General features: G+C 45.9%; 1 protein-coding gene across 1 annotated transcript in view; it reads left to right on the forward strand.

Moving 5' to 3' along the window:
- The window catches only part of CEP112 (centrosomal protein 112), a 398,072-nt gene that overhangs the window by 335,000 nt on the left and 42,208 nt on the right, over window positions 1-20,864 (forward strand). Inside the window, exon 24 of the mRNA XM_041725032.1 lies at window positions 18,878-18,967. Coding sequence (XP_041580966.1) covers window positions 18,878-18,967 — 90 coding nt within the window. The remainder of the gene's footprint in view (window positions 1-18,877; window positions 18,968-20,864) is intronic.

The raw sequence follows: 20,864 nt of genomic DNA on the forward strand, positions 1-20,864 counted from the left end.
TTATATCAGCAGGTTCTAATTGTCTGCATACCTGGTAACACCCTAGACCACTACTATCTGCTACAAAGCCATACTCTCCTCACATCTTATATTACGCATTTCCGTAAAGCTACCAGAATACTCACTTGCCATTTATCATCTACCTGCCTTCCCATAAAGTGCAGAAACTAGAAAAGCACACAGGAAAAGTGAGCATGATTGCCGTGTGGGGATTATAGTGTGGTCTGCGTTGTCCTTGTGCTCTACTCTGAAGACTGTGAATGTGTTTTCCCATTTCCTTTGTGCCTCAAGCCTGTCTTCCCTGGTTTTTATGCCCGCTTTTTACTTCCTGGCCCAGCATTAGCTAACTGAGCTGGGTGCGGGTGATTTTTGGCATGACCACAGGCTCCGTTGTAGCTCCGTGTTAGTGGCAGCGCAGCTCTGAGCCCCATCCAGTCTTTGCTTTCGAATGTCACTCACAGCACCCACCTACACAGAGGGGAGACTTGCTCACATGTGCTCATCAAAAGTGAAAATTAGAGCAGGCCCAGACAGCTCTGACCCTGCTTACTTTCTAGTACTATTTTGGTCACTATTTACATTTGCTGGTGAGAAAGCAGAGGCTTTTTTTGTTCCTCAAAACCGTTTTTGAAGCCCCATGGCACAGTAGAAATTATATGTTTGTCTGGGCTTCGCCACTCAGAGGGAAGAGGGCCGTAAGTACACAATGAGGATGGTGGTGCGGATAACCCTGTCCTGTTTCATGTTACTTTCCCAAGCATTTGTAATATGCCATATTTCAAAAGTCTTTGGAAGTCTTCCTGCCTGGGGTATAAGCAAATTAGGCATCAATTTCTCCAGGCTGCTTTCCACCTGACATATAAATGCTGAATACTTTAGTTCTCCTCAGAGATCTAAAAGAGGTGGATGAAGAGGTGTTTATTTTTTGTTCTGCTATTCATCTTCTGTGTGTCTTATCCATGAGTTATGGGAAAAAGTATAATTACCCTGTGAGGGCAAGAACCATTAATTTCATGCCCTGATTTCCCTCACTTAGAGCATCTCAAGAATTGTCTTGTTGAGCGCCGTGCGCCTTGGATACATAATCATTAAATGGGCACGGGGTGATAGTGTCCCACTCAGTGTGCCTCCTCTGTGCAGAAGAGGGAGGGGGTGAACAGGGCCACTCCATCCAGCAGGCCAAGATCAACATACAAAGAGAACTGCAGCCAAGAGCAGAAGCCCAGGAGGCAAGGTGAAGACACATGTTAAAGGGCTATTCCAAGGGGAGAGTAAACTATAACAAGTCTCCAGTCTGATCTCAGCTGTCCTCAGGGATGTGGGGGTGCAGGGCTCCACCAGAACCACCCCAACTGCTTCAGGTTCTTGGTTCAAAGACAAACAGAAAGCAAAAGTACGTTCATATTAAGCCATAGAGTGGTGCTCTGGAGTCCCTTAAATATCTCTTGCCTTAGATGAAATTGCTTTTAGGAACAGTTTAAATTTGTTCAGAATAATCCTAATGGAATAAGTATGTGTGCAATTTCAAGGCCCCTTCTGAGTTTTCACCCAGGGACAGGAGAAAAGTTCCCTCCACTAAACAAGATTACAGGAGAGTGGGAGACAGAGAGCAGGAGCCTCCACGATCACACTCAGTGAGTCCTACAAGTTCAACATGCTAGCTTCATACACGTAGGGAAAAAGCTGTGGTGTGAGAGTAGTGGTTACGTCTGAGTGCAAGGAGTGTGGAAATTTTATATTTTCCCCTTTATGCTTTTTTAATTTTCCTTCAGGTAGCAACATATTACTTTACAATCAGAAGGAAGATATAAAAACTGGGGGAAGGGGAGTAAAATAATTTTTTAAATTGATATTAGATCCTAGAGCAAAGTTTCATCTACTAGTGAGAGGTTGAGAGGTCTTGGCTCTTCAGAAGTTGGGCTAACAAGCCATGTGAGCAATAAACCAATGAGGAAATAGAATTCTTAAAAAGTAACTTAAAACATTGGATTTCCTAGACCTCATCTTTTTCAAGGATACTCATCACATAATGTGCTAAAATGAATCTTGTCCATTTTGAAGAGAAACAACAACTCATCTGAAGCTGTAGGTGTTTGGTTTGTGGTGGTTCATTTCAAAGGGGCCTGGCTAGCCTTCCAGTTTTAGTTACAGGAATTCATTAGTAAAGGAGTCTTTGAAGAGTTAAGATTGAGTGCTCACTCGCTTCGGCAGCACATATACTGAAAAGTTAAGGTTGAAAAATATATTTTGACTAAGCTCTGCCAAGAACCAGCCTTGTTGGGGGCAGGGTGTTATATTTTTATATATATATATATATATTTTTTTTTTTTGCCTAAAAATATTTTTTTAACTATTTGCATCCCTACTTTAAGTGTGCTGGGTCCATGCTAGTCCATGAAGTCGTGGCTTACCTTACACATCACCGTCTCATACTGAAGCTGATTTGAAAGCTGTGAAAACACTATTACGGTTTTTTCTTTGTATTTATCATGCGCTGCTGCTAGTGATTGAAGGAAAACATTTATGTTCTTGACAATAGTAATTGTTAATCCAGTAATTCACAAAAAGTTTTAATCTTTATCATTCTGTTAACTCACATAGGAAAACACAATCTTAAAGAAAAAAATCCAGTTGGAAACTTCTAAAATGTTCATCTTTTATTTTGGTGGGGGGAGCTCTATGCCTGATGTGGGGCTTGAACTCATGACCCCGAGATCAATGATGGCATATAATTTCATCATGACTGTCATTTTTGCTACGTATTTAGAAGCATCGATGTTCATGTTCATTAATGTCCTTTGAGATTGGAATTCAGAAATAATTCACAGCTTCCCTGCCCCCACTGTCAGTAAGTTTCATTTCCCAGGAGAAAGAGCTGTTTCCCACAGTGGTCTTTAAAGTCCTTCAGTGCCAACACCAACCCCTGCCCTCATGAGAAATATGGCTAGAAGAAGAAACAGATGCCAGTCAAATAAAACAATCACAGACATGAATGTGAAAATGATGATCCTGAACCAATGAGAGGCCATTGGTGCTGGCCTGACTGAAGAGGTTGTTCTTAGAAGAGTGACATTTAAGCTGGGGTATAAAGGATGCGTGGAGAGAGATAATTGTTAAGTGACAAAATCATGCTCCAGATAGAAAGGAATATGCAGGGACACCTAAATGGCTCAGTGGTTGAGTGTTTGCCTTTGGCTCAGGGCGTGATCCTGAGGTCCTGGGATCGAGTCCTGCATTGGGCTCCCTGCGGGGAATCTGCTTCTCCCTCTGCCTATGTCCCTGCCTCTGTGTCTCTCATGAATAAATAAAATATTTTTTTAAAAAAGAAAGCAATATGTAAAACCCTGTGGTGGGAGCAAGATGCCTGGCACGACCAACTCAGAGATCCAGTATGGCATGAGGGGTGGGCAAGGGTGGTGCCTTGGCAGAAGCAGACAGGGAGGAAGGAGTCCTAGAGGCAGTGCCTGAAGACTAGGCACGAACCTTTGAAATATTTTAGAGAGGAGGACTTGATCAGATACTCTACAGCAAGTATTTACTGCTGGCACCTTCTAATATGCCAAGCCCTATTCTAGGCCCCAGAAATCCGGTGGTGAACAGGATCCATCCCTGGCCTCCGAGGGTCTAAATAAGAGAAACAGAAAACAAAGAAGGAAAGTATCAAATGGTAATAAGTGTTCTGCAAAGACCTAAGGTGAGATGTCATAAAGTATGACCAGGTGGCCAGTTTTGACTGCCTGGTCAGGAAGGGTGTCCCCAAGGAAGTGATGTGTAGTCTATGACTAGCTACAAGGAGTTGACCATGTGAAGCTTATGGAGAAAATATTCCTGAAGGCAGGGAAGAGCTAGTGTGGGTCTCAAAGGTGGTGATAAATGGGGCTATATTCAAAGAACAAAAGGAAGCCGGTGTGTGGCTGGACCAGCAGGACCAGAGAGAAGCTGGCACAAGAGGCCTTAGGGACAGGTGGCAGCCAGGTGGTGAGGGCCTCACCAGCCTTGGGGGAAATGGGAGAGGATTCCAAGTCTAACACTGAGCCACTGGACAGTTTTGAGCAGGTGAAAGCTATTCATACCGCCAGTGGGTCGATCTGACTACCGTGTGCAGAATGTGTGGAGGGAGATGAAAGGAGACGAAGGGAGAGGCTAGTGGGAGTGTTCAGGTGAAAGGTGGCCATGGGTCAGATGGGGCTGGTGGAAGCAGAGGTGGCGAGGAGAGAAGGGGGTGGCTGTGCACGTTGTAAGGTGGACGCAACACCACTTACTGATGAATCCCACACAGCAGGGGAGGTGAGGGAAGGAGGGATTCAATGATAACTTCTAGATAGGCCTTAGAAGTCGTACCTGGCTGCTCTGTGGACAGTAGGACATCCGTTGAGATGGCACCAGGAGGACCCAATCAAAAGGTATTGAAGACATTGAATCCACAGGGCTTAGTGAGGACGAACAGGACTCTAGGGGAGGGGAGTAAGTGGAATAGAAGCAAGCCGTCGGGGTTGGAGATAATTGGAGATAATTGGCCGGAATTTGCAGGTGACGCTAGTGCTGCTCCGTAGGGGAGAGGTTGATCCAGGGGGTTACTCTGGTGACGGTGAGCTGGAGAGACCTCCAGGTGCGTGCAGGGCCCAGATAAGAGCCAGCAAGCTCAGGGATTGACGGAAGGCTGGAGAGGAGAAGCATCTAGAAGGCAGGTAGGTGACCCAACAGGAGCTTCAGTGTGTCCTGAAGTTTCCTGATTTGGATGACTAGGGGAATATGGGTTCCATTAATCTAGATCTGAATATGTAGGGAGATAGGTTTAGGCAAAGGGGTGGGGTGTGTAGGAGGGTAGGGGAGGAAAGCAGGGGAACTGATAATACATCCAGTTTTGTACGTGCTAAGCCTGGGACATTGGTGTCTAGGAAGTAATTCTGTATATTTCTGTTGAGTTTAAGCATGGCACCAAAGCGCATCTCCTCACCAGATTAAGTGTAAACTCAGCTTGACATTCAAGGCCTCTATGCTCTGACCTTGACTCCATTTTCAGGACCACCCCCCACTCCCAAGGGCTGCTCCTTTGGACTGCAGGTTTTTGCCAGGTGCACCCCCATTTTCCCCTTACTTACCCTCGCAAAGGCTATTTCTTTGGCAGACAGTCCTTCCCTTTCCCCACCTGCCTGTCCAAATTGCAATTACCATTCACAAGTTCCCCCAAGTGCCACATCCCACCTGATGATTTACCTAATGATGCTGTGCTTTCTCCCCAACCTAGTCATGTTACTGTATATGTATATTTTAAAATTGTATTATAAATTGCAAACCTACCCAAAGCATAGAGGCTGGTACTCCATGATTATCAAGGTCTGGCCACATGTGCTTTATCTTTTCTCCCTGTTTTCTTTGCTAAGATACTTTAAAGCAAACTGCAAACGTCGGGTCGTTTTACCCTGAATATTCCAGAACGCTTCCCAGAAAATACGGACATTATCTCACACAACCACGGTGCCCCTATCATACCTCAGAAAATTAGCAGTTGTCTTTTAGTATCACCAAATGCCTGCTCCCAAGCTAGATATCCCCAGTTGAGCTTAAAATGCCACTTTGCAGTTGATTTGTCTGAATCAGGATCCAAACAAGATCCAAATGTGACACTTGATGGTTATTTACCTTACATCTTCTTCAGTTGAAAGCAGACCCTTTCTTTCTTTTTACTCCATCTATTGACTTCTTACAGAAACCGAGTCAGTGGTCCCTGGAGAATGTCCCACATTCTGTATTTATCTGCTTGCTTCTTTATGGTGTCCTTGAACTTCTTCGTCTGTCCTCCCTCTTTTCTTTTGTTTTCCCAGTTGGATGCTTAAGACATTTCTTGTGCTCCCCTGCTTTTTGTGCTTATTGCATATCTGCTGTGATAGTGTGAGCTCCTTAAAAAGTAAGACCGTGTCTTACCCAACTTTTGCTTTCCCAATGAGATCTAATATATTGTGTACACTCTAAAAACATTATCCAATGGAATTATTTAGAAAGAGGTTTCATTCCTCTTGTGAAAATATGAACTGGAGTTATTTTCAATGTGAAGAAATTTATACTAGGATTAAGTTGCCAGAGAAATCTCAGTGATGGAGGTCACTGTTTCCTAATTGTCCCTGAAAAAATTGCAGCCTAACTTTAAGTGGCACGTTCTTATATCTGAAGAGTCTTACAATTTGGAGCATTATGAAACACTTAAGTGAAATTTCCAAGTCCCCTCCATTGTCTCTAGGTCCACAGAGCAGCAATTGCAGAGATCAATTGTGTTGTGCATTCAGCATGAAAACTAGGTCACTAATCATTTTTTCTGATCAGGAGAATTTAATTTTGCTTAGTTCAGAAATCAGCCTGAAAGACTGACTAGAAAAACACTATCACGTGTGTGCTTTGTTGTTGATAACTAACTGCAATCCAAGCTTTAATAACTAAGAGGGAGTGGAAGAAACTTCAAAAGGTTGCATGATAAATGTTTTTGACAATGTGTCAGCTGAACATTAAACAGGACCTTTGTAAATCCTCTCGTTCTAAGTGGTTTAAACAGAAAATTTTAAACTTCTTTCTCGGAAGTATTGGCTCCAGATATCACAGTATCTTAGGGTTAAAAAAAAAGAGAGAAAAATACTTTATGTGGCATATATAGTTTCCATCCCCTATGCAAAGGTGGGAGTGCCAGAAACAGGCTCACCTAGGCTCTCTGTCTCTGTGTCTTGGGCATCTCCTCTTTCATGGTCTAGGAACGCGTCAGTGTTTTACTGGAATAACTGCCTTTATAACCTGATAGGAGCTTGGACACAAAATGATAGAAAGGCAAGTGGGTAAATATAATTGTCATCCTCTTGAAATGCCAACTTTGGAGAAAATCTCCCAAGTTTCCAGATTGTTGCATAACGAGAATGCTGTCAGTCCTTACGTGAACAAAATGAAGTCTAGAACTAAGTGATACAAAAGGATTGCGCTTGTTTGTGCTTGTGCGTGTGTGTGTGTCTGCGCACACGCTGAAATGTTTCAGAGAGAAAACGTGTAAGGCAAGGAAGTTCCTTGGTGTGAGTTTCCTAGGGCTGCCATAACAAAGTACCAAAAACGGAGTGGCTTAAAACAATGGAAAGTGATTGACTCACAGTTCTGGAGACTAAACGAGATCAAGGTGTCGTCAGGGCCATGCTCCCTCTGAAGTCCCCGGGGGAAGAATCTTCCCTTGCTTCTTTTACCTGCCGGTGTTTCCCAGCAGTCTTTGGTGTCCTTGGCCTGCAGGTACATCACTGTCCAGTCTCTGCCTCCAGTGTCACATGGCCAACCTCTTCCCGTGTTTCTTGTCTTATAAGAACACCAGTCGTACTGGATGAAGGGCCTACTCTGATCCACTGTGACTTCTTCTTAACTAATTCCCTCTTCAAGGATCCCATTTCCAAATAAGGTCATGTCTTGAGGTTCTGAGGGTTAGGACCTAAACATGTCTTTTTGAGGGCATGTAGTTCAACCCAGAATGCCGTGTGATGCCCTTCTTTTTTGACACTATAATAGGCAAACCACCGGCATCATTATTATTAAATCTGTGACACAGAAACTTCTTTTTCCTTCTTCTTTTCATACATTTTGATTCATAAGCTAAAGGCTAAAGATCTTAAGACCAAACCCAGGGCAGCCCAGGTGGCTCAGCAGTTTAGCGCCGCCTTCAGCCCAGGGCTTGATCCTGGAGACCCAGGATTGAGTCCCACGTCAGGCTCCCTGCATGGAGCCTGCTTCTCCCTCTGCTTGTGTCTCTGCCTATCTCTCTGTGTCTGTCATGGATAAATAAATAAAATCTTAAAAAAAAAAAAAAAAAAGACCAAACCCAGATCATTTCAAGTGACGGGCGGCTTTTGAAAGAAAACGTGGACAGTAGAAGGCATTCCAGATAAGCTGAAGGAAGGAACAGAGGGCCCCAGGGCAGTGCAGAGGGGGCCCTCTCGGCAGCAGCAAGTGCAGGTGGAGAGGCAGATGGGACAGATGCTCAGGCAGTGTCCAGCTGACCTGGGGCCATTTCCTGTCTTTATGACTTTCTAGCTGGAAAGCTTGGGCAATCTGTAGTAGCCTTGGCTGCCTCCCTCCCCAGTGAGGCTTCTCAGAGAGTTATTGTGAAAGGAAGTGGAGTATTTAAGGCTCCTAGCACAGTGCCTGAGCTAGGAGCTAACATGTTAGCTTTGAGTTCGTACGCTGAGCACAGTAGGATTATGGAAGGATTCGGCACTAGGTAGAAGAACGCTAACCTCGACAGGGTAAGAGATGGTCAGGCATTTATGTTTTTGGAGATGGAGAATCAGGGGAAAATTTGTCTGCCAGGGGGATGCAGGGGGCCACAACTGGGAAAACTGTGGAATCCCAGTGTGCAGAATGAAGATCAAAGTAAGAGCAGCTTCAAATAGAAATTGAAGGAACTCGGACAACTAAGTGGGACTGAGAGGGAACCAGGGGTGACCCGCAGATGCCTGGGAGTTTAAACCTGGGTGGCGGCGAAGAAGAGTGCTGTGTTGCTGATGGGCAGGATGGTGGGGAGGGAAGCTGGTTCAGGAGGACACCCTGACTTTGGTCTCGGACTTGATATGTCTGCGATGGTGGTGAGGCAGCTGTGCATAGATGTAAAGAGATGGTGGGAGAGGCTACACCAGGGAACATAAGAGATGTGTATGGAAATGAGCTGTAGGGCCATCAGCAGGAAGGCCCTTACTGGAGCTGGGAACCAGTGCCTGCAGGATGGGAACACTGGTAACATGGTGCACGCTCCAACTCTAGCACTCAACTCATAGTCTTCCTGCCCCAAAGTGCTTCCTGCATGATTGATCTCTCTCTGCACTGTGCGCTCATGATCATCATTGGCATCGTATTACCATTGAATCTGGATCACACAGAAACTTACTTTCTCTCTTCCTTTCCAGATACTCTAATTCTGCTTTGTCTCCCCACCTCCACTCATTGGTCAATGACAGCATCCAGCCACCTGTGCTGGGAGGCTTGTAGCCATTCCTTCAAGCACCTTCTCTCATAGCTGACACATCCCTCCTTCAGCTTTAATAGAGGAGAAGTTCATGGTTCATTGGAATGAATGCTGCAGGCTCAAGGGATCACGCATGTGAATGATTAGCCGTTGTAAGAAAGTCGAAATTGAAATGAATGACTTATGGGTGCTTCCTCTTCCCCAGGCTTGTGCAGGAAAGGGTGGTCTGTGAGACTTCAACACTTTTCACTCTGTTCCCCTCTTCCATGATCCTGAAACATCCTAGCTATGGTTCTTGAACTTGATCCTCAATTTCTACCAGTCGAGATAAGAATTTGTGCTTTGGATTTCCTGAGTAGAAAAATACTGGCTACTTTAAGAGGAGACGTGGGTCATAGTCTCTGAATAACATGATTTCTGTTCCTGGGACCTGTGTGTTAAGACCAGGAAACGCCAACATTTTTAAAAGTGCATTTTTAGGACTTTTAAAGGAAGTTCTTTAGGAATTTTATAAGCCTGAAAATAGAGAAAAAGAGAAAAGAGAATAAATAAAAATTTTCTTATGCATTGGCGAAAACGCTACTCTTGTTTTTTATACTGGCCACGATACTTTTGCCTTTCATGTTGAATCAGTAGCCTACTACATACTAGAGCAATGGCTCATGTCCAACTACAGTTTCTCATACATGTGGTTTGTTGCAACAAGGACTAAAAATCTTTCCACCTGAAAGGAATTTTGCCTGATGTGAAGAGTAACATATGTATGGGGTTAACACCCCCAAGATCTCCTTTTCTTCATACCAATATCACCAGAGACTGAATTATGAGGGTTAAAAAGAAGAAGAAAGTGCTTGCTTGGAATGTGAAAAAAAAATTAAGAACCTGAATATAAGCCATAAGGAAAAAAATATATACTATTGTGTTGTGAATAGTATATATTGTGTTGTGAATTAGTGGCCTCCGCAGTGACTGTGGTTCTGATTTTCTTTAGATCTATAGTATGAACCCGTTCTCCATCACTGTAGAATCACTAGTAAAACTTGTCTATGATTTGTTATTCATCCTATGTAGGTCTAAATGAAGAAATCACTTTGAAAAAAATCTTGACTGGCATTTCAGTTGAAGACTTGTTACTTTTGTTAGTAGATTTAGCCTATTAAAAAAATAAAATAAAATCAGACAGGAGCCATAGTGGCTTCTGTAAATAGCCAGTGAGACCACCCAGTAAAAATGTCATTCTGCCATTGTATCATCTTCCCTCCCCCCAGATGTAGATCTCCTCATATGGGAGACAGGGCTTGGTCTTCCTGCTGTGTCCCAGTTGTTCAAAATGTGCTAAAAAAAAAATAAAAATAAAAAAAAGTCTATAAATCTGACCAAAATAGTGAAATTTTATTGCTTTTCTTTCATTTTTCCTTAGCTTTCACTAGCAATAGTAGAAAGAAAATCAGCTGCTCTTTCTGTGTCAGTTGACGTGTCGAGGAAAACCTACTCGTCAGAAATATTGTCAGCACCATTTGTAAAATGAATTAGAGTAATGCTGCTTCCACAAGTGTGGGCGTTATTAAAAAGGCAATTAAGGTTTAAATGAGAGTCATCCCTATTTCTCCTTCCTAATTAGTATCTTTTCCCTGTAGTCACAGATCAGGTGTCATTTCCGGTCGATGGATAAACCAATCAGTGGATGATGGTTTATATCAAGATTTTATAATCTTAGTAGATATTTCATGACACAAACTTTTAAATCATCTTACGTGTTTTAAATGGAAAACAGACCACTTCTGTTAAAAAATAAACCTGGAATTTTATTGTCTGTAAATTATATCTTAGTGAAAATAGAAATAAGCCTTCTCTTTCTTTCCAGTTATCTTCTCCTTAGGTCAAAATATGAACATCACTCCTTGCTTCCTTAACTTTATGTTCAGGACAGACATGGGGAAGTCCTCCTACATCTCTCCTACCCTTTGAATGATGAATGAATCATGTCTTCTCTGAAGTAAGATAGTAAATTCAAGCCTCATGAAAGGAAGGATATGGTGACTTCATGTTTTTTAAGTAGGAAAAGCTTAAAACGTTTTTTAGCTTTTTATTATGGAAACTTTCAAACATCCACAAAAGTAGGGAGAATAATAAGCAAAATCCCCATCTACCCATCAATTTTCAACAGTTTGCCAGGCGGACTGGACAGCATCTTTGGTACAAATATTCTGTTTTTGCTTGTTAAACTCCTTGGCTGTGCAGAGCTTTCTGCTAAATGAGGCCCCTTCTGTGTTTCACCCAGCAGAGGCTTGTCTGTGTCCTTATTTCATGACCACAGACCTAACCCAAAGTCTTCAAAATCAATGACTTTGAGGACCCCAACTTTGTACAGGGCAAAACTTAATCCATGATTTTTTGATCTACATATGCTTTAACCCAGTTTTTCAAATAAAGGGACTCTATACTGTTCCAAGATTCCCATGTCCCAGAGGATATGTGGAATATGGTCTATGGGAGAGAACCAAGGAGAGGGTCTGTTTACCCTTTGCCCCTCAATGTACTTACTGCAGGCTCAGAAAAAATGTCCCCATAGGCCTCATGATGATTTGTGAAAAGGTCAGACGTAGGCGTTTTGCCAAAACTTGGCAACATCGAATGAGGCAGAATAGAAGTGTAAAATGCATTAAATTTCAAGTCAGTGAGAACTGTTTCAAAAATCGGGGACTCATACTCCTACAGTCTTGGTAACAAAATGGTAAGAGTTCACTCTGCTGACAGTGTTTCCAGAAGTGACTCAAGAGAAGGGTAGCTTTTTCCTGTTGATTCTGTTTTGATTGGAAAGTAGTTTCCCAAATTTCTCACAATGGAGGTTTTGGTAAAGATGGGTAAGTCGAGAGTTTGAGAACCTGGACCACAGATATTCTAGGGGATGAGATGAGGACAAATGTGCTTGTCCACACAGCCCACTGACAAAAGATTATGGGGTGCCTGGGTGGCTCAGTGGTTAAGCATCTGCCTTTCACACAGGTCATGATGGGATTGAGCCCGGCTTTGGGCTCTGCTCAGTGGGAGCCTGTTCCTCTCTCTTCCACTACCCCTCCCCTTCTTGTGCTGTCTCTCTCTTTTTCAAATAAATCTTTGAAAAAAAAAAGTTCATAAGGTCGTAGCTCTCATGAGCCAGAAAGGACACCCACCCCCACCTCCATCTGTGGAGCTGACTGAGAGGTTGGCTAAGGGCAAGGTCAGATCTCAAGAAAGACTTCTGCTCACACTAAAAGACTAAATCTGAAAGCCTCTGTCATATGCCTTGTATACTGGGAACATTGTGATATCTGTCTGTCTATCTATCTATCTATCTATCTATCTATCTATCTATCTATCTATCCAATCTCTTCACCCAATGTGGAGCTCAATCTCATGACCCCAAGATCAAGAGCCACATGGTCTTTTGACTGAGCCGACCAGATACCTTATATCTTTTTTTATCACTATAGCACAGTGTTCCTCCCTTCCAGTGACTTTTTCCCTTCAGTAAATACCTTTTTGACCACTTTATAATTGAAATGAACTCTTTTGTTTCACTTACTCATTATTAAAAGGCAAGTATCTGCCATCATTTCATGTTTGTTTAATTGATTCCGAACTGCCAGAGAAACTTTGGTTTTTATTTTTTTAAAGATTTTATTTATTTATTCATGAGAGACACACACAGAGAGAGATAGAGGGGGGCAGAGACACAGGCAGAGGAGAAGCAGGCTCCATGCAGGAAGCCTGATATGAGACTCAATCCCAGGTCTCCAGGATCACACCCTGGGCTGAAGGCGGTGCTAAACCACTGAGCCACCAGGGCTGCCCGAAACTTTGGTTTTTAATAAGACTACAAATAATTCCTTAATGCATGGTTTTACAAGTTGAGTGGTTTGCTTGGAATCATGTTTACAAATTTTGTGAAAATAATATTGACTATAGTACTCTTCCCCTCCCCCAAACCAAGAGCAGAGCTCTAGTACTGACACAGGTGCCATTCAATGGGCACACTAGCTACCAGTGCTCCTCCTCACCCTGCAAAAGTCCATTGACATGTATAGTCTTTCAGACTTTAATTTGCCCTAATTATTTTCGTATTTTAAACAAACAAATCAAATTCTCTTATAACTTGCTCCCTTTTAAAGAGTGGTATGCCCTCATTGTTCTTGCAAAGCTTATTATGTCATTTACATTTTTCTTCTGGAAAGTGTCATTCTTTGTTCCCGAACCACCAACAAAGCACTCTGGAAGCCGGCACAATGTAGCTTCCTACAGCAAGCTGACTTCCATGGCATTTAAAGGCAGGTTTAATTGGGAGAAAAGAACTGCCTTTTCAGTAATGATGCAAGTTAACACAGCAGAGCAGAGATGGGGAATAATTTTGCAGAAAAAACAGTTCAGCGGTGCAAGTTGGATTCTGTTTTATATTGGTGACCTAGTGTTGGACATTCTGTTCTTTCATTATCATGGGCTTTTCTCAGGAATAAACTAAAAGTTGTGATTTTTTGTGTGTGTTGAATGTCAGATCTGAAGGTTTTTGAATAAAGAAGCCACAACTCGAAAGAATGTTCCTGCTTGTACTGATTGAGTAATTGTGGTCACTTTCACACAGTCCTTATGTCAGATTCTGAGGTTGGAACCCTAATGGCCTAATAATATTTTAGAATACGAGGCTAGGAACAGCTGCCAATATAAACTGTCATTTTCCTTTCATCTAAGGACGTTTTAACTTTTTTGAAAGTGGCATATTATTTGGTTACTTTTCAATTTTTGAAACTGATTTCTTAACAGATAATAAAAGTAATTTCTAGACACACTGCTTTCTCTGATTAACCTTAAAAAGATCATGTCTTACATCTTCAAACTACGAGCAAATTTGAAGAGTGGTACCTTTTTGAAAAGCAAATGTAATTTCACTTCTGTTTTGATAATATTGATAAAATATGGTTGACTTCATCTTTTCACTGTGTGGAATGTGGAGATAGAATCAGGTCTAATTCTGAGAAAGGCTTTCAGCCAGAGCCCTGTAATGCTAACTTCTCAGCCACACCCTGACCCCCAAGTTCTCACCGGCCCCCTTGGCATGCTCCCCCTCCGCCTGCTTCTCCACAGGGATGTCAGCCAAGAGTCAGGTTTGTGAACCTCTTCTCTTTCTACTTCCTTCCCCAAGGAAGTGGCCCATTCGTACTTAGCCTCTGAGATCCCTCTTCACTGCTCAGAATCCTCTCCCAGTGTCACTGGTCTCCCGTCAAGTCCCACCAGCACCGTACACTCATCTGGTCAAAAACCATTTTCTGGGGGGCACCTGGGTGGCTCAGTAGTTGAGCATTTGCCTTCAGCTCAGGTTGTGATCCCAGGGTCCTGGGATCTAGTCTCCCATTGGGCTGCCCACAGGGAGCCTGCTTCTCCCTCTGCCTATGTCTCTGCCTCTCTCTGTGTCTCTCATGAATAAATAAATTAAATCTTAGAAAAAAATCCCACCCCCACTGCTCTGGCTTGCTCCTTGGCCCTTTAGTAGTTCATAGTGTCATATTCCGTGGTCGTTCAGCATCAAAGCCTTATGGTCTCTCTGCGTCCCTCTTTCCCTTGACGCCCCATTCATGGTCCCACCACATCCATCCTCAGCCCTCTCTTAAGCCCTCCTGTCCTGTCTGGCGTTCTGTCTGGCTGCTGCACTCTCGCAGCAGCCTTACTTGACCCCTGGCTTCACTCCGCAGAATTAGTTCCTCAAAATTCAAAACACTGGGATGTGAACAGGGCCAAATACTGCCAGGGGATGAGGAAGAAAATTGGCTTCTGGAAGCTTTGGCATTTGGGAGGTGACAAGTGACTGTGTTGAAAATGGACTCAGGAGCATGGTGAGGACAGCTGGCAGGTGCAATGGGATGCTAAGAAGGTGCAGAGACAGAGAGGGGACACTGCGTGTAGCTACTCCCAGGGTCTGCTGCTGGAGGCATGGCAGGGGCGAGGGCAGGAAGCAGGGAACAATGTTTTGTTTAAGACAAGGGAGGTACACGTCTCCTTTATTTTTTTTCTCTGTGAAATAAAAACTAAGGGTGCCTGGGTGGCTCAGTTTGTTGAGCCTCGGGCTCTTGCTTTCAGCTCAGGTTGTGATCTCAGGGTCATGAGGTCAAGCCCCCTACCTGGCTCCACGCTCCGTAGGGAGTCTGCTTGATTTTCTCTCTCCCTCTCCCTCGACCACTCCCTCCCCCTGTGGGTACACATGTGTGCACACACGTCCATGCGCTCCCCCTCTCTCAAATCAATCAATCAATCTTTTAATAAAACAAAAACTAAAAAAAAAAAAAATACAGGCAGTGTTGTAGTTTTTAATGTGGCAGAAACCACACAACATATCGCCACAAGGAACAGTAATGTCATATAGGTATTTGGAAGGTAGAGTGGTATATTCTGTATTTCGAGAAACCTAATAACCTTTAGCTTAACGTGCCGTATTAAGGACGTTTGGGAGCCCTGCTGATTGAAGTACATTTCCTCAGGGTGTATAGTTCAAATATTTATTAGCTCCCTCCACAAACATGAGTCGAGTGTCAAGTGTGTGCCTGGCGTGGAGCTGGCCTGGCCCTCGGCTTACAGACCTGAAGGGGAGAGAGCCCTGAGCTTCTGTCGCTCAGCCGCACACAGACCTGGACTGTGATTCTCTTAAGCACTGGACGGATAAAAGCCCAGAGGAGTCCATTCTGAGTTCTCAGGATTGACACCATCAAGCGAGCAGGTGGGGCAGCTTCCAGGCAGAGAAAAGAGAAAACAGGTACAGAGGGAGAAAGAGGCAGCGCGACGAGGAGCGAAATGTACAGAATTTGAAGTTAGTGTTTTAAAATTCCAGTCCAGTGCCTGAGTACGGGCCACAGGGACCTGAGCCGGCTTCTCAACCTCGCTGAGCCTCAATTATGTGCTCTCGAGCATAGATGAAGCAACACCTACTGCCTGGGATGCGGTGAGGGTTAAAAATAAAACCCACGCAGTCAGTGGTATCTCCTGGCGTTCTTGATCCTGGCCACGGCAGCAGCATGACGCTGAGGCTTCGTGGGGCTCAGCCTGGCCAGAGCCAGAGGACAGAGGTCCCTGAAAGCCACGCTCAGGACTTTGAACGCCATCTCAGGGATGCTGGAGTATTGTTTAAGCATTTCAGTGGGGGACTGACATAATTAGATTTCGGGTTAAGAAGATCACTCTGACAGCAGGATGAGGGTGGAAGGGGAGAGCAGGCAAGACTGGGAACAAAAAAACGTGCCAACGTTCTTCCCACGACAGTAATCATTACTCTCTCCCCATGATGCCGTCAGAGAAGCAGAGAGGATCCTCTGTACTGGTAGCTACCAAAAGGAAAAAAAAAAGAAATTGCTACTTGATCAACAAACATAGGAACAGTCGCATTCTCAGACCACAATAACAGAATTATAAACAATACCTTCAAGCTGGTTGGCAGACTTGGTTGAATTGTGGATTTTATAATCAAGCATGATATCAAAGAGCCCCTAAAGCTTTTAACCTCGTCCTCAAACCATTTAACTTTTTAAATTAGAAACTCTTGGGACGCCTGGGTGGCTCAGCGGTTGGGCGCCTGCCTTTGGCTCGGGTAGTGATCCCGGGATCCAGGATGGAGTCCCACATCGGGCTCCTGCATGGAGCCTGCTTCTCCCTCTGCCCATGTCTTGGCCTCTCTCTCTCTCTGTGTGTGTGTCTCTCATGAATAAATAAATTTAAAAAATTAATTAGAGGCTCTTAGCCTGGGGTTCATCCATAGATGGGCTTCAGGCAGTATGTGGACTCCCTGAAATAAACAATCATAAGCATACTTTCTCCATGAAGAGAGTAACCACATACCCTTCATCAGATGCTGGCTGGCTGGGTCCAGAACCCCAGGAAAGGTTAAGAACCACTGTGTATAGGTCTGTATGTAGAAGAGACTGGAGTTGCATTGGAAGAATTCTTAATGACTTAGACATATCTGTCTGAATCTCAGACTCTTACTCCTAGCAGCAAACCCAGTATCTTTGCTTGGATGTGTAATGGACATTCCAGACTTAATGCAACCCATCTTTGGCTGACCCCTCCCTCAACCTTCCCTAACTGCCACCTTCTACCTGTTCAAGCCAAAATCCTGGGAATCTTATTTTCATGCTCCACATCCACCCCATGGGGCTGTCATTCTATCTTCAAATATATCAGGGCTCTGATACTTCCCTCACCCCCACCTGCTACCGCCCACCAATTCCCCGTCATCCTTCCCCAGTATGTTTCCATGGCCTCTGCCCTGCCTCCCTGCTTCTGCCCTTACCCCTTGTCCATCCGTTCCTCATGGCAACCAAAACAACACTTGCCCACACCCTCTAGTAGCTTTCCTTCTATCTCGGAATAAAAGCTAAATTTCTCGGGACACCTGGATGGCTCAGTGGTTGAGTGTCTGCCTTCAGCTCAGGGCATGATCCCGGAGTCTGGGATTGAGTCCCACATCAGGCTCCCTGCGAGGAGCCCACTTCTCTCTCTGCCTCTCTCTCTCTGTCTCATGAATAAATAAATAAGACATTTAAAAAATAATAATAAAAAAATAAAAGCTAAAGTTCTCAATTGCCTGCTGAGGTTTTGTGTGACCTGATGGGACCTGGCATCTAGGATGTCTCTGATGTGGTTGCAGCCCACTCTCCACACTGGCTCGAACATGCCACCTCAGGGCCTTTGCACATACAGTGTCCCCTGCTTGGAGGGTTCTTCCTGCAGATGTCCATGACTTGCTCTCTCTCCTCCTTCAGGTCTTTGCTCAAGTCTTCTTGGGCCATCTGTTTAGAATTATAAGATCTTCACTGACCCCACTCCAGAATATCCCCCTGCCCTGCTTAATTCCTCCTCTACACTTATCACTGACATATTATACTTATTTGCTTATTGTCTACCCCCCAATGTAATACAAGCTTCATGAGAAGAGGGAATTTTTTTGTTGTCTGGTTTCTTTTACTCTTTTATTTAGAATGCTATCACAGTTCTTGACACCTAGCAGGAAGTCCGTTGTCTTGATTGAATTTTATTTTGAGAATTTATTTGACACCTTTACAGTTACCATGCCGTGTGTTCTTCTCACTGTAACTTTCTGCATATCATATCCGTAATTATGTCAAGGTGTTTGCATTGTATCTTTTTTTTTTTAATATTTTATTTATTTATTCTTGAGAGATAGAAGGAGAGACAGAGCCAGAGACACAGGCAGAGACACAGGCAGAGGGAGAAGCAGGCTCCATGCACCGGGAGCCCGACGTGGGATTCGATCCGGGGTCTCCAGGATCGCGCCCTGGGCCAAAGGCAGGCGCCAAACCGCTGCGCCACCCAGGGATCCCCTGAGTTCCCCATATTAACCAGAATTCTTTTCCAGTGGCCACTTGGCAACGGAGAGAGTTCCCCTCTGTAAACTTCTGATGGGTTCCTCAAATTCCACACCACCCTTCATGACTTAATAAAGAAATTCCTTTAAGGTTACTATGAGAATAATTTGGAAGACTGACGTGTTGGTCCGACATTACAGTCCCCAGGCTGTCACCACACTTTTCCGAGGGCAGCGCACCTTGCAGGTGGCCCCACAGAGCTGCTGTAATTAGCCACAGCTTTAGGCTTCATTGCATGCTTCGTCTCTATGCAGGGGGTATCAGAGACATTTTTATTAACTGAGCTGACACCTGCTAATGTCTGTCTTACCTTCGGAATGTGTTAGACTCGCTATTCCTGAACCAGAAAACACCTGGGCGTGCCCCTAAAGGCCTGGTTCTGTTTGCCCGAGCTCTGCGGAACAGCAGCAACGGCGGACTAGAGCCGAGGCCTTTCCGGTGGTCTCATTTCTAGCGTCATTTCTAACGTCTCCGTGTTTATCTTCCACCGTTTCAGGCTCTACAAGACGAACTAGAAGCCCGCGCTAACCAGGTGCGGTGCGCAGAGAGGAAACTACAGCACAGGGAACTGGAGTCCCAGGAACAGGTAGTGTCCCGCTCCCGCTCGGCTGCTTGGGGGCGGGGGGTCTCCCTTCTCCAGGTCTGGAAGCTTGCAGATGCGCTTCCTCGGCGAGGCGCCCTACGAGGAACAGAACACCCCTCCCCCCACCAGGTGGCATAAACAGCTTAGGGGCCGCTGACCTCACACGACCGCAAGTCTGCGGGGAGGCCAGGCTCCGCTGCTCGGATGGCTGCCGCAGCCCCAGGCGCCGCACGCACCGCAGGAGGCGTCCCGGGGGTCCCGCTGCGCAGCCCCGAGACCCTTCCCCGACCCCCGCCGCCCCATCCGCGCTTGCCTCCCCTTCACATCCCATTGGCCAGGACCAGTCACATGCTCAGCCTGGCCTGTCCAATCCCAGGCCAGAGGGCTCAGGTGCCGCCAAGCAGCCTGGACCAATCAGGATCCCCCGCTGGTGAGGGCCTGGGACCGGAAGGGGCGGTGGCGTCGGGTCGGCGGGGCCGCCTTCGCCGCGCGGATCCGGCGTTCTTTGGAGCCTTCGTACTCTCCGTCTTTCCGTGAAGTTGATGAAGTGAATCTCCTATAACCGGAATAATCTGGCCGTGACAATAGCTAATGACCTATTTTATTTTCAAAGACAGGATTATGTTCATCCAGTTCTTCCGGTTGTAGTGGTGTATTCTTTGTGGTAATTTTGAGTCAAAGTTTAAAAGTTAAAGTCGAGTTAAAGTTTAAAAACTCAGCCACGTCATCCATAGAGATCGCGAGGCCTAACGAAACCTTTGGTAACTGCCGTGCCCCAGCCCCTGGTATAGGGGTGCTGACATCGTCCAGGCGCCACCGGCCTTTCCGCACGGACGCCGCCGACGGGACCCGCTCGTCCCGTGGAAACGCGAGGTTCGATACTGGTGACCTCGTGGGAACAGTAAACACTGAAGCAAGGCTGACAGGGAAACGTCTTTCATGTCTGCAGCCTTTACAACAGGATCCGGGTGGGGAGGGCGCGAACAGGCCGACGCACGCGTCTGGGAGACGCTGCCCGTTAGTACTCTGTGACTTGACTCGCTGGCCCCTGACGCACATCCGGGTACCTGCGCACCGCGGACGCGGGATGCACGAATACGGCCTACGTGCATGTACGTGGCTGTGACGACTCGCAGGGCTCCTTCCTACCCTCTGACGCACGTCCGGTACGCGCGTGCCACGTACACACGGGATGCACGAATACGCTCGCACATGCACGTACGTCGCTGTGACTTGACTCGCAGGGCGCCTTGTGGCCCCAGAATGCACATCCGGGTACGTGCGTGCCGCGTACACATGGGATGCACGTATACATGTGTACGTGCATGTACGTGGCTGTGACGACTCCCAGGGCTCTTCCGGCCCCCTGACGCACATCCGGGTACGTGCGCGCCGCGTACACACGGTGTGCACAAATAGGTGCGTACGTGCATGTACGTGGCTGTGACGACTCGCAGGGCGCCTTGCGGCCCTCGACGCACATCCGGGTACGTGCGCGCCGCGTACACACGGGATGCGCGAATACGTGTGTAGGTGCACGTACGAGGCTGTGCGGGACTCGCGTGGAGCCCAGTGAACAGTCGGCGAGCAGTGCCCCAACCTGAGACAGGACGAAGATGAAGAATTGAATAAATAACTACACTCGATCAAAGGCCCGACCGCGACCGAGGCCGCCCCAGAACCGCCCGTGTTCGCTCCTTGGGCGTGAGGCCCGCCGTGGAAGGCCAGGACTGTCGCCCGTTCACAGGGAGGCGTACAGCTGGCGAAGACGAGAGGTGGATTCCAGCGCAGGTGCATCAGAGTTCTAGCCCCTTCCCGCCCCCGACAGGGGTGACGGGGTGACGGGGTCGTGGGCGCTGGCTGCGGTAGCGGCTGCCGCCGGCCTCCGTGGGCAGGGTGC

Source organism: Vulpes lagopus, chromosome 12, assembly GCF_018345385.1.
Source record: "Vulpes lagopus strain Blue_001 chromosome 12, ASM1834538v1, whole genome shotgun sequence".
NCBI classification, from domain to species: Eukaryota; Metazoa; Chordata; class Mammalia; order Carnivora; family Canidae; genus Vulpes; species Vulpes lagopus.